Below are 13,030 nucleotides of genomic sequence, written 5' to 3'. Positions count from 1 at the left end.
TATTAATATTTGTTTACTGAGCAGTTCCGAAGAAATGTTAAGCATCAAACTTTATCTCTTTGCCCTGAGCTTTGTCAGTTGGTATAAAGCAACATCGCTGTTTATTTCTATCATCTCTGCTGTTGTTAGCTGACCAGCTAGCTCCAGCCTGAGCGCTGTCCGCCCGTTTTGAGTCCCTGCTGTGACCAATCCACCCTTCAGGGTGGACCAGCAGCTGGTCAGAGGAAGTATTGCAACGTCTGAGCTTGTAAACACGATTGTTGAAGCTCTTGCTAAGACTGGTAATTAAACAGCTGTAAATGCCAACGCAGGCTGTGGAGCAATAGCAGAACTTACGAAGAGGTTTTTTAAGAGGTCCTTAGGTGCTGAATGACGAACAATGATGCTTCAATGTTGTGGTCAAAACAGACTTGATCCAGCCTGACACCTTCAATAAACTTTTATTGAAAAAAAGTACCAATTAACAACAAGAAATCCAGAAAAAAAGATTTGTAGAGCAAAGCTCCATATGTACAGCATATTGCACTACATAACAAATTGTCTTTACTTCAATAGTATATCAACGACCAAAAAATATATATAAACACAAAAAAATGAGTGCACAGTAGAGTCTCGAAAACACACAGTCAATGTTTACAAAAATGCTACATTTTCGCTGGGTCTCATTTCTTGGTATACAGAGAGTGTGTGATAATCAAGACTTCATTGAAACTGAGCAGTTAAAGGCATATTCCAGGGTTTTAGAAATACATTTACACTTTATCTGTTCTGTAAAGAAGGGCAGATATTTCATTAGCTAACAAACCAAATTAACCACAACCATATTTTGGTTGTCTTGGCTTTGTTTGTACACCATAATGAGATGTGCAAGGAATGTTGCAAGTTCATTTTTCTAAAAAAAATGCCCTTGATCTCATGGACTTCAAAGGATCCAACTTGTATTCAAAATTATTTTACAAGCGTGAACTGTCCTTATAAAAGCAGACCCTTTTTGCTTAAGAAAATACATTTTAAAAAAGTTAAGAAAGACCATGAAGAAGAAATGTTATCATAAAAAAATTAATAATAATAAATCCAAACCTTCCTCAAAAATGTATTTAGATAAAGTGGACTACAAAATTCAAGACACTGTGGTTTCCATAAAATACATGTCCCCCTCCAGGGATTCACTACACTCACATATAATGAGATGAGTGCAGTTTGGGAACCGTAGTCTGACAAAAGTATTCAGGGCACCATGTCAGCCTGTAACCTTTCCCAGTGGATCAAAGAGGCCATCAATCCAGAGACTTGGTCAATACACAGACATACAACTGACACGTGGCAAAATTAGCCCTAGAATACAATCCAGAGTGTATAATATACATTTAACACATTACAGATGAGGGACCCATGGGACCTCCAGAGACAAAGTACTTTCCAGTGCATGTTGATTACAACATAATGATCAAGATTAAAGAATTGACCACACAGACAAACGTCCTGTGTCTTGAAAGGAATATAAAGGCAACCTTTTTCTGTGTGTGAATCATAAGCAGTGGAGTGGGAGGAGGGGTGACTCGTTAATTATAAGGGATACTGATGAACGATTAAAGTTTATTGAAGCTACTGTTTGTCTAAACTGCATATTGTGCACTTGACCACGATGACTAGATGAACTGGGTAGTAAAAGATAAAAAAAAAAAAAAAAGGAGAAGGCTGAATTGGTTGGGCCCAACCCTGGAAAATCACAACCTTTAAGTGAAATGCTCCACCCAAAATCTTTTTCAGTATAAAACACCCACCCCTGGAGGTTTGGAAGGTAACTCTAAGAGCTTTGTTGGTTTCTTCACCATGAGGGGAACCAGCTGTGATCACTGCAAATGCATTCTGATAAGCGTGATATTAATTCAGTGTTGCTGTAGATGTTGGTCTTTTGGGAAGTACAAACGTATTAGAGCTCCCTTTGTAAATCAACAGGGGTTGAGTAATACTAAAAATATAGATTGTGGGTTCGTTATCACATGAAGCAGTGTCAGGCACAATGCAGGCCATGTCGCTCTGCAGCGTCAAACAACTTGAGAATACACAAGTCCAAGACCAAAAAACAAAGTAAAATTAGAAGTAATTGCACACACGAGTGTATACAGTAGAAATGGGCAAATATACAAACAATAAATAAGAAAGAAAATAAATTACAAAGATGATGAAACGATGAACAATACCCATGTAAAGGAGCAGCACAAAGAGGAAGTCAAGAGCCAATGGTGAGACGGGGTACTACAGGGACTGGCTCAGCGTTCAGGATCCGCAGGAAACTATAACCACAACCACATTCAGTGCACCTCACACATCTATCTAATACATGCTCAGTAGCCTCCCCGTCACCACCAAAGTCAGCAAGTCAGCCTCAGACTCCTCAGTCAAACTGTACCTTTATGTGTGTGCTGAGAAACTAGTTCAAAAGATATTTTAACCGAAGTGAAAATAGGAGTTGACAAAACCTTGTGAGGCTTGTTCATAAATAAATGGGTGAACACATTGGTCTTCTTCTAACAATATAACAGATTCTCAAGGTTACCAGTAGCCCACAAAGTATGTCCCTGAGACATCTTTAAGAAAATGAGAGGAAACCCTAATTATGCAGTGATAAACCTGACACATTGTAAGGAGCTAGTAATTACAGACCCCTGACATGTACTGCTCCTTGGGTCCAAACATTGGTCTGGGTTCAGCAATGGAAAACACAACAAACAGCATCTTCAACAGTGTCATATTCATATTTCAACAATAATTACAGTCTTTTTCATTTTTTGTTTCAGAGACTGTCTGCTGAGTCAGTGGTGGTCACACATGCTAAAAATGTGCCAAATCTGGATCAGAGCACCAAAGATGATACTACCCGGCCAAATATCACATGACATAAATGCTATAAAGGTAGCCTGAGAGGAGGAGATTTAGTCTCGCACATTGATGTGTATAATAGTTTGGTGTTCTAAACACACGGGCTGAGAGAAGCAAGCCAGACTAAAACCTTTCAATTGAGGCACGTGGCTCTGTCGAATCTCTGTTGTAGCCTGAAACACTGGTACATGAAATTTACAGAACCCATATCCAATCCAGATTCCATTGTCAGGTCAATCAATTTTTTTTTTGTCTTGGTCTTATGAATGAGTCTAACAGAAATGTTGTGGCAAGAAAATAAGTAACTAAAAACCTTCATACAAGACAGAGGTTAGTTTGGTAACAATCTGAACTCTTGAAGGGTGTGAGTCTAGTGCAAAAACAGTGGATCCACAGCTCCACTTCAAGGGCATGGAGGTCTTAAAACAATCACATGAAAAGAACACATCTAAGACTAAGGGGAGATCCTATATCAGAGAAATTTAGGCCAAACTGATAAAGGAGTGTGAAGTAAAATTAACATCATGGCAGTTGTTGTGTTATTTTTTGATGGAAGGAACATTTTATGGATCTATTGCAAACAATGTGCTTGTCTCTGCTGTTGCCAACAGTGCTATACCGCCAAACGTTTTCTACGTGCATGTAAAAGTAGGCACACCATTACTGTAATATAAATATCTATGCAGTGTTCACTCTTAATGGGTAAACTCAATGAGTTACAATGCTAGAACAGAGTGATACAAATTCAAAGTGTAAATATAGTAAAATATGTGATTTGGTAAAATAATCATCAAATTCTAAATAATGTTTACTTTTATTTGGTCTCTTTTGGGTTGTTTGTTACTGCTCAAAGGTAAGGTCAATTATTGTAATGCATATTCTGAAACAACAATCTTTGTACTTTGAAGCGTCAGATTTGTTTTGCCTTAAACTTCTCAAGCCATCAAACTTTTATTTTACTTAAATTCATATGACTAAAGAAAGGCTTGCCTCAAAACATGTGTGCATGTTAAAAGATATTTAAATTACATGTCCTAGTGTGCAGACTTTTTCCTGCAACATGCAACTAGTTTTGTTCCCAATGTGTTGAACGATACTGAAGGAGCATGTTCATGCTTAGCATCATAGTGAAGAAAACACAGAGATTAAAAAATAAAATAAGAAAAGAGGGGGGGGTGCAAAATGCATTGTTCTGAGGAGCTGCCTCTTTGGAAAATTAGTAAATCAACTTGACTGGTCAGAAAAGAAAACCTCACACCACATTTCCTAACCACCTACTCTTGCCTGTCAAAAATGCTCAATACTCATTCTGGCAGAAGACACTGAATAAGGCATTCCCAGGGTCTGTGGAGATGGAAACATGTTGAAGTGCAAAAAGGTTAACAAGAACAATGTATTGTACAAAACTACTACACCAGACATTTACCAAAATATGAACATTGTCCCGTGGAGGAATCATGGAATATCATGGCATCTTCTTGGAAAGAAAAAATAAAAATAACACAACCTTTTATAAAAGTCGGCTGTCTCCGTCCCGCGGCGACCTTTTGTCTCCTTTCAATATCCCCTTCCAAAAAACAGACCCGTGTTAGATTTGACAGTGCCATTAGGAGTCCAGTTCCTTCATCCACAGAGATGAAGAAAAGGGGCATGAAGGGAAGACCCCCTCACCTCCGTCCTGCTCCACCTCCCCCAGCAATTAAACCTCTGTCAAACAGGAGGCTGAGCAGGGCCGTGGCCAGTCGCCACCACAGCGGCCCCTGGTTCCTTTGGTTTTGATGATACTGAAACGACAAATATAGACAAAACACATGCCTATCAGTGCACGCTAGCGAAACACAATCATGATTTAGAGTGCTGGAAATAGTAGTGTTTGGGTTGTCAGTGTGAGTTTTGTTTGTGTTGGCTATGTTGTAGCTTGATTGACAGTGAGCACAGTAAAGAGGGTCAACTGAGAAGAGTGTAAGACAAAACCAGAAACCCGAATAATGCTGGTATTTTCACAACAGTCTTTCAACAATACTTATTAGAGAGGCCTCCCTTTGTGTATGGGATCCCTAGATAAGCCGGGCTTCCCAGTAGATATTCCAATCCATAAACACATTCATCGTGCAGTCACACTTTTTCTAATCTTTCTGCCAGAGACCAGCAGCTGGTGACCAAGGAGGACACTCTCTCAGGTTTTCTAGCCAATTGGATTGCATGCGATTAGGAGGGGATAATGCTATCTCTGCCATTGAGAAGCTGAGATAAGATAATTGCACCAAATGGGATTAGGGAAGCCTTGATGAGAGGCAGGGAGTCTCTGGAAAACACTGCAGGTACAGTCGTCCAAGAGCCCATCTACAGACAAAAGGCAGACTTCAACAGCACTGATAATACTGTTTCTATTTTCAGAACATAAAGGCTGTAAAAAAACAATGTTTTCATGACAATGCACCAAGGTGTGCTGGTACTCATTTCAAAATAGACAGGGATTAGACATGTCATATTTACATGACTGTTGAGGTAGTGTCAAAACATTGCAGTAGCAACCAGCCAGGGAACGGCCATTGTGATAAGCCTCTGGGTTTCTACTCTTATCAATTTGTGGTGAGCATTGCACGGTATTGCATAAGGTCTGCTGGGTTCCAACCTCCATTTTTACACACTGCTCGCTTACTCTTACTCGCTGTTTGTTCAAAAGAAAAATCAAGAGAGAAAAAAATAAAATAAATCATAGGAAGGACTGCTGAGGGTCTTGGTGTGGCCAGTTCTCTCAGTAAGAAGACACGTGTAACTCTTGGTTTGGGATATTCTGATAAGGACATATAATGGCATAATGTCTGTTTCATATAAACAAAGCCGATATTTATATGTAGCCCACAGAGAAAGAGCTCACAATAATATATCTACGGCACTACTGGCAGCCAGCATGGCTCCACTTGACACACCTCGATTCTTTTAAATTTAAAGCTAAACAACATAAGACTACAGTAAGCTACAACTCTGGGATCAGAGAAGAGGAAGGAAGATTGACTGTACACTGAATATCAATATACATAATATTTAACGATGCTCACATTTTAAAGCTGCAAGAGTAAAATATGTCCACTGATTTATCATGCCAAAAAGCTTGTGTTTATTACAAGCTACATGAGAAGCAATTCATCTTTATGAACAGAAACAGAATGTTCCTGTGACGCTGACCTTTTGCCCTCCACTATATCAAACTGAGGAGGCCATTGAGAGAGAGAGAGAGAGAGAGAGAGAGAGAGGTGTTCACAGGCCTGCCACAACCTAGTTGTAAGTCACACAACCAACTGTTAAAGTGAAACTTGGGACCTAAATTTAGCCATTGATAGAGCAGCAGAGTCTGGCCAGATGCTCAGTGTCATCACTCTGACACTAGCCTGATCGCTGTGTTATCAGAGTCCCATGCGGGCTGTCTGTCAAGCCAGCTGCTCAGAACCTCTGTGTTATCGCTTAAGCAAACAGGCTGACCTCGATGTCAAGAAACTGTGGATTAGTTACATCAGGAAGGAGTCTAGCAGCTAAGGAAAAATATAAATAAAAAGTAATGGTAACAGATGATATAAACAGCAACAATGGATACCAGCATTAATGGAAATATTCACAGAGCAATGAGTGAAAAGTAAATATAAAGATGGCCAAGTTGTTGGTTTTTTTTTTTATTTTTTTATTTTTACTTCTATTGCAGCTCTATGCCCTCCACCCTCCCCAACAAGTGCTGAAATGAGAGGGTGTCAGTGTGAAGAGACAAAGCCACAAACTGCATGTGTACAGACACACTCACTCAGACACTGGCACACATGCACACACGATATTCAACCCTGCTTTCAACACCTCCCATCGAAAGCACCAGGAGTCGTTTCTTTTAAAAAAAACATGGGGATGAAACCTAACTCTGCTCCTTGCCCTGTGCCGGCTGAAGCAGTCTTCCTGCCATTGTGACAATGATTATTGCTGTGTCTCAAATGGCGGGCCAGCTAATGTCAGCCATCCTCTGTGGACCTCCGAGTCCCCTCTAGCCCTCTCTGACTGAGGAGCAATTTATCTGTCAGCATCCACCAGCACTCCCTCACTACCTAATCCCTCCTTTTTGCCGGGGGCCACGGGTTCCCATGGAGAAAACTTACAGCCACATTGCTGCACTGGGAATGCTGAGGGACAACTTTCTGCACCGACTAACTCCAGTCACATACTGACAGCAGCAAACAGGCATGAGGATTAATAAACACCAACTCTATTATCAGATAAGAGTTTTTGTATTGACCCTGTCCTCGCCCAGAATGTCGGCTGGGATTGGCTCCAGCATCCCCTGCAACTCTTGATGGATAAGTGGTAGAAAATGAGAGAGAGCTTTTTTTATTGACTTTCAAACCAGGTGATAGTGAGAAGTGAGAGACAGCAAAAAGCGGAAAAACAAGTATGAGTGCATTCATGCATGTGGACATACACATAGACAATAAAATTAATGGCACAACCCAAGTTAGAAATAGCAATTAGAGAGATCACAAAGGCATCATACGTCCCAAAACCCATCAGGGCTTGGGTTGTGAGAATGCCCCACCACTACAGCCAGCCACACTGATGTCAACACTGGCAAAAACCTACTCATGCACGTGACAAAAGTTGTCATGCAAGTTAACATCTAAATCTTTCCCCTACTCTTCCTGAAGTAGGCAAAAAGATATTATCTTTACCAGTCATTCAATACCACAATATGTATCTGTTCAGGATGTGACTTCACAGATTTCACTCTGACTGTCCTTGCCGCTGTTTACTCAACCAGCAAAAGTAGCCTAAGCCACTTCCTCATCTCCTGACCAAGGCCTGCCTCCGTTGTGCGTCAGTAGATCCCAGCCACGCACACACTTCACAGCAACCCTACTGTCTGTCTGTCTCGTTGTCTGTGCATGTCTGCCAATGTCACAATACATGAGTCATGCAGAGCGGTGCTGCGATATAAATAACTTCAGTTTGATGAGAAAAATCAGAGACTGTCCTAAACTTCAGGTTATGAAATTTAATAATAATAAAAACAGCATATTATGATATGGCAAGGAAGGTACCATTTCCCAGGGAGGTTTTAAGACCACTGAAAATGGTTTATCATTTATCATTTAGGTTCAATTCCAAGCATCCTTTCCTCTATATATATCTATATATATATAGATATATATATAGAGAGAGAGATCGATATAGATATACTCTTATACCATCATTATGGATATCACCCCTCTCCTGATTATGGCTGCAGAGACCTCTTATTTGGATGTCTCCTGTGGTCGCTGAGTGCGGAGGGAGGGGGCTGAGTGGAGACTCCTTGCAACCACAGCTGCTTCCCGTGGGGCTCACGTGCTGAGCATCAGGTTACAACATGTTTACCTTCTCCTACCACTTCTGCTTTTTCCTGGATGTATCGGTGTATGTGGATGTGTGTTTAAACGTGCCGAATGTGCATAAATTTCGGTATGTACTCTTCACTGTTAACCACTTGTGGAACATGACATTCCAACTCTGTTGTAAATCTAACAAAGGTTTATATACATTTTGATGGTTCAGCGAAAAAAGCAAGAGAGTTCCAAGGTTTTTACAACATGCCCACAGAGAAGTGAGATTATGAAGCATGTCCAGTAAGTGTGCAGTGTCACCCTGACCACAGTGCTGGTGTTTTGTTTGAGGCCAGGCTTCCTCCATGCCACTTGCCTCCACAACATACTGAGGAAACAGGAGAGAAAGAAAGGGAGGGAGAGAAACAAACAGGAAGAGAAGGCAGGGGGAGGGCCTGGTGGAAAGGTGGGGGAAGGGCTGTCCCGGTTCAGCGACATCTTTGGTTTGGGGGGGGGGGGGGTTAGATGGTCGGCTAAAGTTCTGCATGTGCCAGCCTCTCCAAAACAGTTGGTGCAAACTTTTGATTCACAGTACAGCCTTGCCAAATCAACATGAGATCTAAAAATAAATACAAAAAATGAATATATGACCCTGCTAATATGTGGACTGCACTTGTTCTCTGTTTTGACTTTATAAAAGTACACTTAAGCAGTTACTGAAAAAGAGACATAGTATGAAACATTGTCAACACATTACTTGGTGGTGGTGGTGATAAGCCTAATCAGTAGCATAATGCAACTGTAAATATCGGATATCCAGAATAAAATGTGTTTAGTTTGACCTATGTAACCTATTTATACAACAAAATTTCATTAGAGACAACATGATATTGTCTTAGCAAGTTTCAGCTGCACACAGAGACCCAGCAGCCTCCATCCCACAACAAAAATCACACATACATCTCCAAACCAACCACACTGGCTGTCTGTATATCATTAGAGTGAAAGATTGCATGAAAATAGTGTGTCTCCCTGCAATAACACTTTTCATTCTGCAAGCTCGGCCTGAGCAGAGTGGAAGTTAAGGATGGAGGCTGAGGAATATTTATAACACACCTACATCAGCCATGTCTGCTTAGGCTATTACTGGCAAGTTGCACTGATTTACTGCCATAAAACTAGAACTTGAACTTGACTTTTTGTTCATCTTTCCACCTCACCAGTTGTAGGTGTTCCCGGTGAAACTGGTCTCCTATCAGCTGGAGTTTCTGGCCAATGCAGACTTCAATGCTGCGTGCCACAGGCTGCTGCCGGGGTAGCTGCTCCATCCCGTTTTGCTCCTCTTCGCTTCCTTGACCCCTCACTTCCTGATCCCCAGCAAGCTCAAATTGTGCCGGGAAGTGCAATCGAAAACCTGCGTTGCCTGCAGAGTGTCAATGCTGATATTTATTATTTTGTAAACAACAGAAGTGTTCATTATAACTATCTTGATATGTTACTGTGATAAAGATTCTTTTGATAATATTAAGGATACAAACAGTCAAGCACTGCTGAATGTGCCTTTGTCAATTTAGACTGCAACTTTCCCAGGATTCCCTGATGTTTTATTTCATTTTAACCATACACTATGAGTCATTTTAGAGTTTTGTATGCCATTTACATACAACAGCCTTGTATGACTGAGATTTAAGGTCACTTTGTTGTTAGGGAACAACTTTGGAATGAGTACTTGTATATGGCGCCAAAGTAACTTTGCTGTCACTGATAATCTGTTCTCTGTACAATAGCTGCTTACACAGGTGAGCAATTTCTGTCACGTCCCTTCAGTCACAATGCCAGTCTGGCGCCTTTTGAACAGCAAAGCAGCTGGGTACACTTCATACAGACCATAAAAGCTGCCGTGATCACGACTATCGGGCGCCAGGGGTGAGATCAGTACAGCAAAACTGTTAGCCATTTCTCACAGTAAAGCTCACATAATAGTTTCATGCCTCAGTTTTATAACATGTTTATCGCGCACAGTGCAAAGTTTCATTTTCCCTTATGTAATAAAGCATCATAACTCTTACCGTAGAAGAGTGGTCTTGGCTCTTTTGCGATGCCACAGGGCAGCATGCCGTTGTTCGGTCCCAGGGCAGGGCCAGGTGTCTGCGTGCCCCGGTGTTCACACTTTATCTCCCTGAATGTGGTGCGCCAGAAGTGGGGGTCTGGCTCAAACACATCATCTTCCTCATCATCCATACGGGGGCACTATGAGATGAGCAATCTTAAAATCAGCAGGACAGAAAATTTACAGTTTGTTACAACAGAACATGTGCCCTGCAGTCAGCACATAAATCAACAGCATCTGAAATCCCTTCACTAATGAAGGTAACCTTGGACAAGTATGCATTATGCCTGATGAGATGATCTCAGGCACATTCATTATTCGTTCATTCTTCCAAAGCATTCATTATCATTGTAGGCAACCTGTCTAGTTTCGAATAAAAGCCCTCAAATCAATAAAACCACAGTGGACAAGTTGGGGAAGAGAAAACGAGCAAATTATGTGACTTCATTGGTGGAAAACAGCTCAGTGCTTATTTATACAAATGGCTCTGTTCATCTCAGTGATGAAACCACAGATCTCACTGTGGTCAGGAGACTCAGTTCAGCTGCATTTACATAAATGGCTGACTAGTTTGAATAAAAGGTAGATTGTCTTGTCTTTGCTAAGCAGTCCTGTCAACAGGAGCCAGGCCTCTTCATTATCAAATTTTATCATGTCTATTCAGACTATTCCAGGATGAGTCCCTGGTACACATACAAGTAGGTGAAAAACACACAATATGTGAACTTGATACCAGAAATAATAAAAAGATCTTATTATGATTCATTAAAGCAATTCTACTGCAAGAAACCAAATGAGGATTTTGGACTCTCGCCCATGTAAATGATGCGCTCCACTCAACCCTGAATCATATAGTGGGTCAAAAAGTTATCAAAATATGGTAGAAATTCAAGTTGCCTCACCAACTAACCCCCAAGTCACCATTGAGTTGTAATACAAGGTTAGACTACAACCACACTACTAAATTAGGGTCCACAGCAAAAGCGTAATGACAGCCTTTGAGGAAAATCCTAAGCCACTCTCCCTACGCTGGTCTGTCAGCATGCCAGCTCCCTGAGAAGGAGTTTTAATTTCTTCACCCAACATAAGCAGAGTGGCCTGTCTCTAGCATGCCCAGACCTCACGGTGTACTGTGTGCATTGACAATAAAACCCCGTGTGTAAAACCACTTAATGCTTTGTTTTTACAAACACAGAGTAAGAACATGGAGGGGGGGGGGCAGAGCTAGGCTCAACTCCTATACTGTGTGTTCAGGGTGGCTGGCTGTGCTGGCTCACAGTGTCAGGCAGTGATCTGTGTTTGTGTCAGGCGGTGGCTCCCCCTGCTGCAAACTAAGTAACCCAAACAAAAGGGAAGGAGCAGGAGTGGGGGTTTGGTGCTTGGTGGTGGTGGTGAGGCAGCGCAGTGTGACACAGTTTCTATCCAACGATCATACCATTTCCACCTTATCTAACATGATCCGAGACGCTCCGGGATCGTGACATATTTCAAATCAACCATTCTATCCAAATATCGGATTAAATATCCACACTGGGATCATAAGTTAAAGCGCTACCCGCGAATTAAGACAAAAATATTTAAAAAGCTGCACCTGTCTAATCACATAGGTATCAATTAATGGCTAGCTACCGTGTTTATTTCTACACAAGGACGGGGAAACTAGCTTGTGGTGACATTTGAGTGAAGCGTGAAACTCGACGGAGGCAAAAAAAAAAACAAAAAACAAAAAAAACAGACAGAGAGTCTGAAGTCCATTCACCGGCCGGGCTGCGCAGACCGGGAAAGCCGGTGTGTTTCAAATCTCCGCTGTATGAATGGCAGCCCGGGATGAACTGAATGTCACATAACGTGTTACCGCCTCACGTTTCGGCACAGCCATGTGCACAATTTATATCCAAGGGAATGATGTCGCAATGATGTTGTTGTCGACGTCGTCGTCGCCGTTCCCTCCGGACGAGGAGGGCCGCTGTCTCTTCACCGTGAAGCTGGTGTAAAGCGCACGTGAAAAAAATAACACACAACAACAACAACAACAACAGGACTGTATTAGTGTATTTGTGAGGAACTTACCGCAGAGCCGGGCTACGTTGTTACAGCTGTGTTTCGCTCTCGAAAACAGACACACTGAGTTGAATATCCTGTTTGGGGCAGCGGAGTTAAGTCCGTTTCACCTCACGACTACTTCCATTCTGAGGAAAGCTGCGGCGGGCAGATTTCACTCCTCCGACATCTCCTCCACACTGACTCCGCCGCCGGGGCGTGGCGCGCCAAGTTAGTAAATAACTCCGCATTCAAGTTAAGTCGGACTAATCGGAAAACGGAGCTTCCAAATGGGAAAAGTCACGTGAAACGCTCCCCCGAGTCGGGACAGCGGCAGGATTGCAAACAGCGCCAGGAAGCGCGACTAAACGCAGCGCACTTTCTCTGCGTTGTTCCCAAATTCAGGTTTAACGCACACGAACGCGCCGGAGTCGGAAGAGTGACTTCCCATCTCTGGAATAATGAACAGGCGAGAGGCACGTGAATGCAGCACAAGTCGCCTTAAAGGCGGCAGAGTTTCTGTCGGCTGACTCCGCGGTCACTCGGCGCGGCCAACGACTGCCCCTTTAAGGCAGTTTCACCTTCAGTCTCAACCACCAATGGGTGCGTTTGTTTTCATCCCGTCTCTTCTGTCGCGTATTCAGACACGTGGACGGGAAAG

At 42.2% G+C, this 13,030-nt stretch overlaps 1 protein-coding gene across 2 annotated transcripts; it reads right to left on the bottom strand.

The window, feature by feature from the left end:
* Positions 1 to 424: 424 nt before the first annotated feature.
* On the bottom strand, positions 425 to 12,752 carry bmf1 (BCL2 modifying factor 1). 2 transcript variants are annotated; one of them, XM_029493589.1, is made up of 4 exons: positions 12,400 to 12,752; positions 10,289 to 10,485; positions 9,440 to 9,642; positions 425 to 4,667 (listed from the first exon to the last, which is right to left on the bottom strand). In XM_029493589.1, exons 2-4 carry the CDS (start codon positions 10,458 to 10,460, stop codon positions 4,551 to 4,553), a joined length of 492 nt encoding a protein of 163 aa, XP_029349449.1. In that variant the 5' UTR covers positions 10,461 to 10,485; positions 12,400 to 12,752; the 3' UTR covers positions 425 to 4,550. The 2 variants fall into 2 exon arrangements, with proteins under 2 accessions (XP_029349449.1, XP_029349450.1); XM_029493590.1 differs by having other exon boundaries at positions 10,289 to 10,469.
* Positions 12,753 to 13,030: the final 278 nt, after the last annotated feature.

The sequence above is a fragment of the Echeneis naucrates genome, chromosome 22, assembly GCF_900963305.1.
Source record: "Echeneis naucrates chromosome 22, fEcheNa1.1, whole genome shotgun sequence".
NCBI lineage: Eukaryota > Metazoa > Chordata > Actinopteri > Carangiformes > Echeneidae > Echeneis > Echeneis naucrates.
Note: the sequence above shows the minus strand (reverse complement) of the source record. Positions and strands in the feature narration are given on the sequence as shown.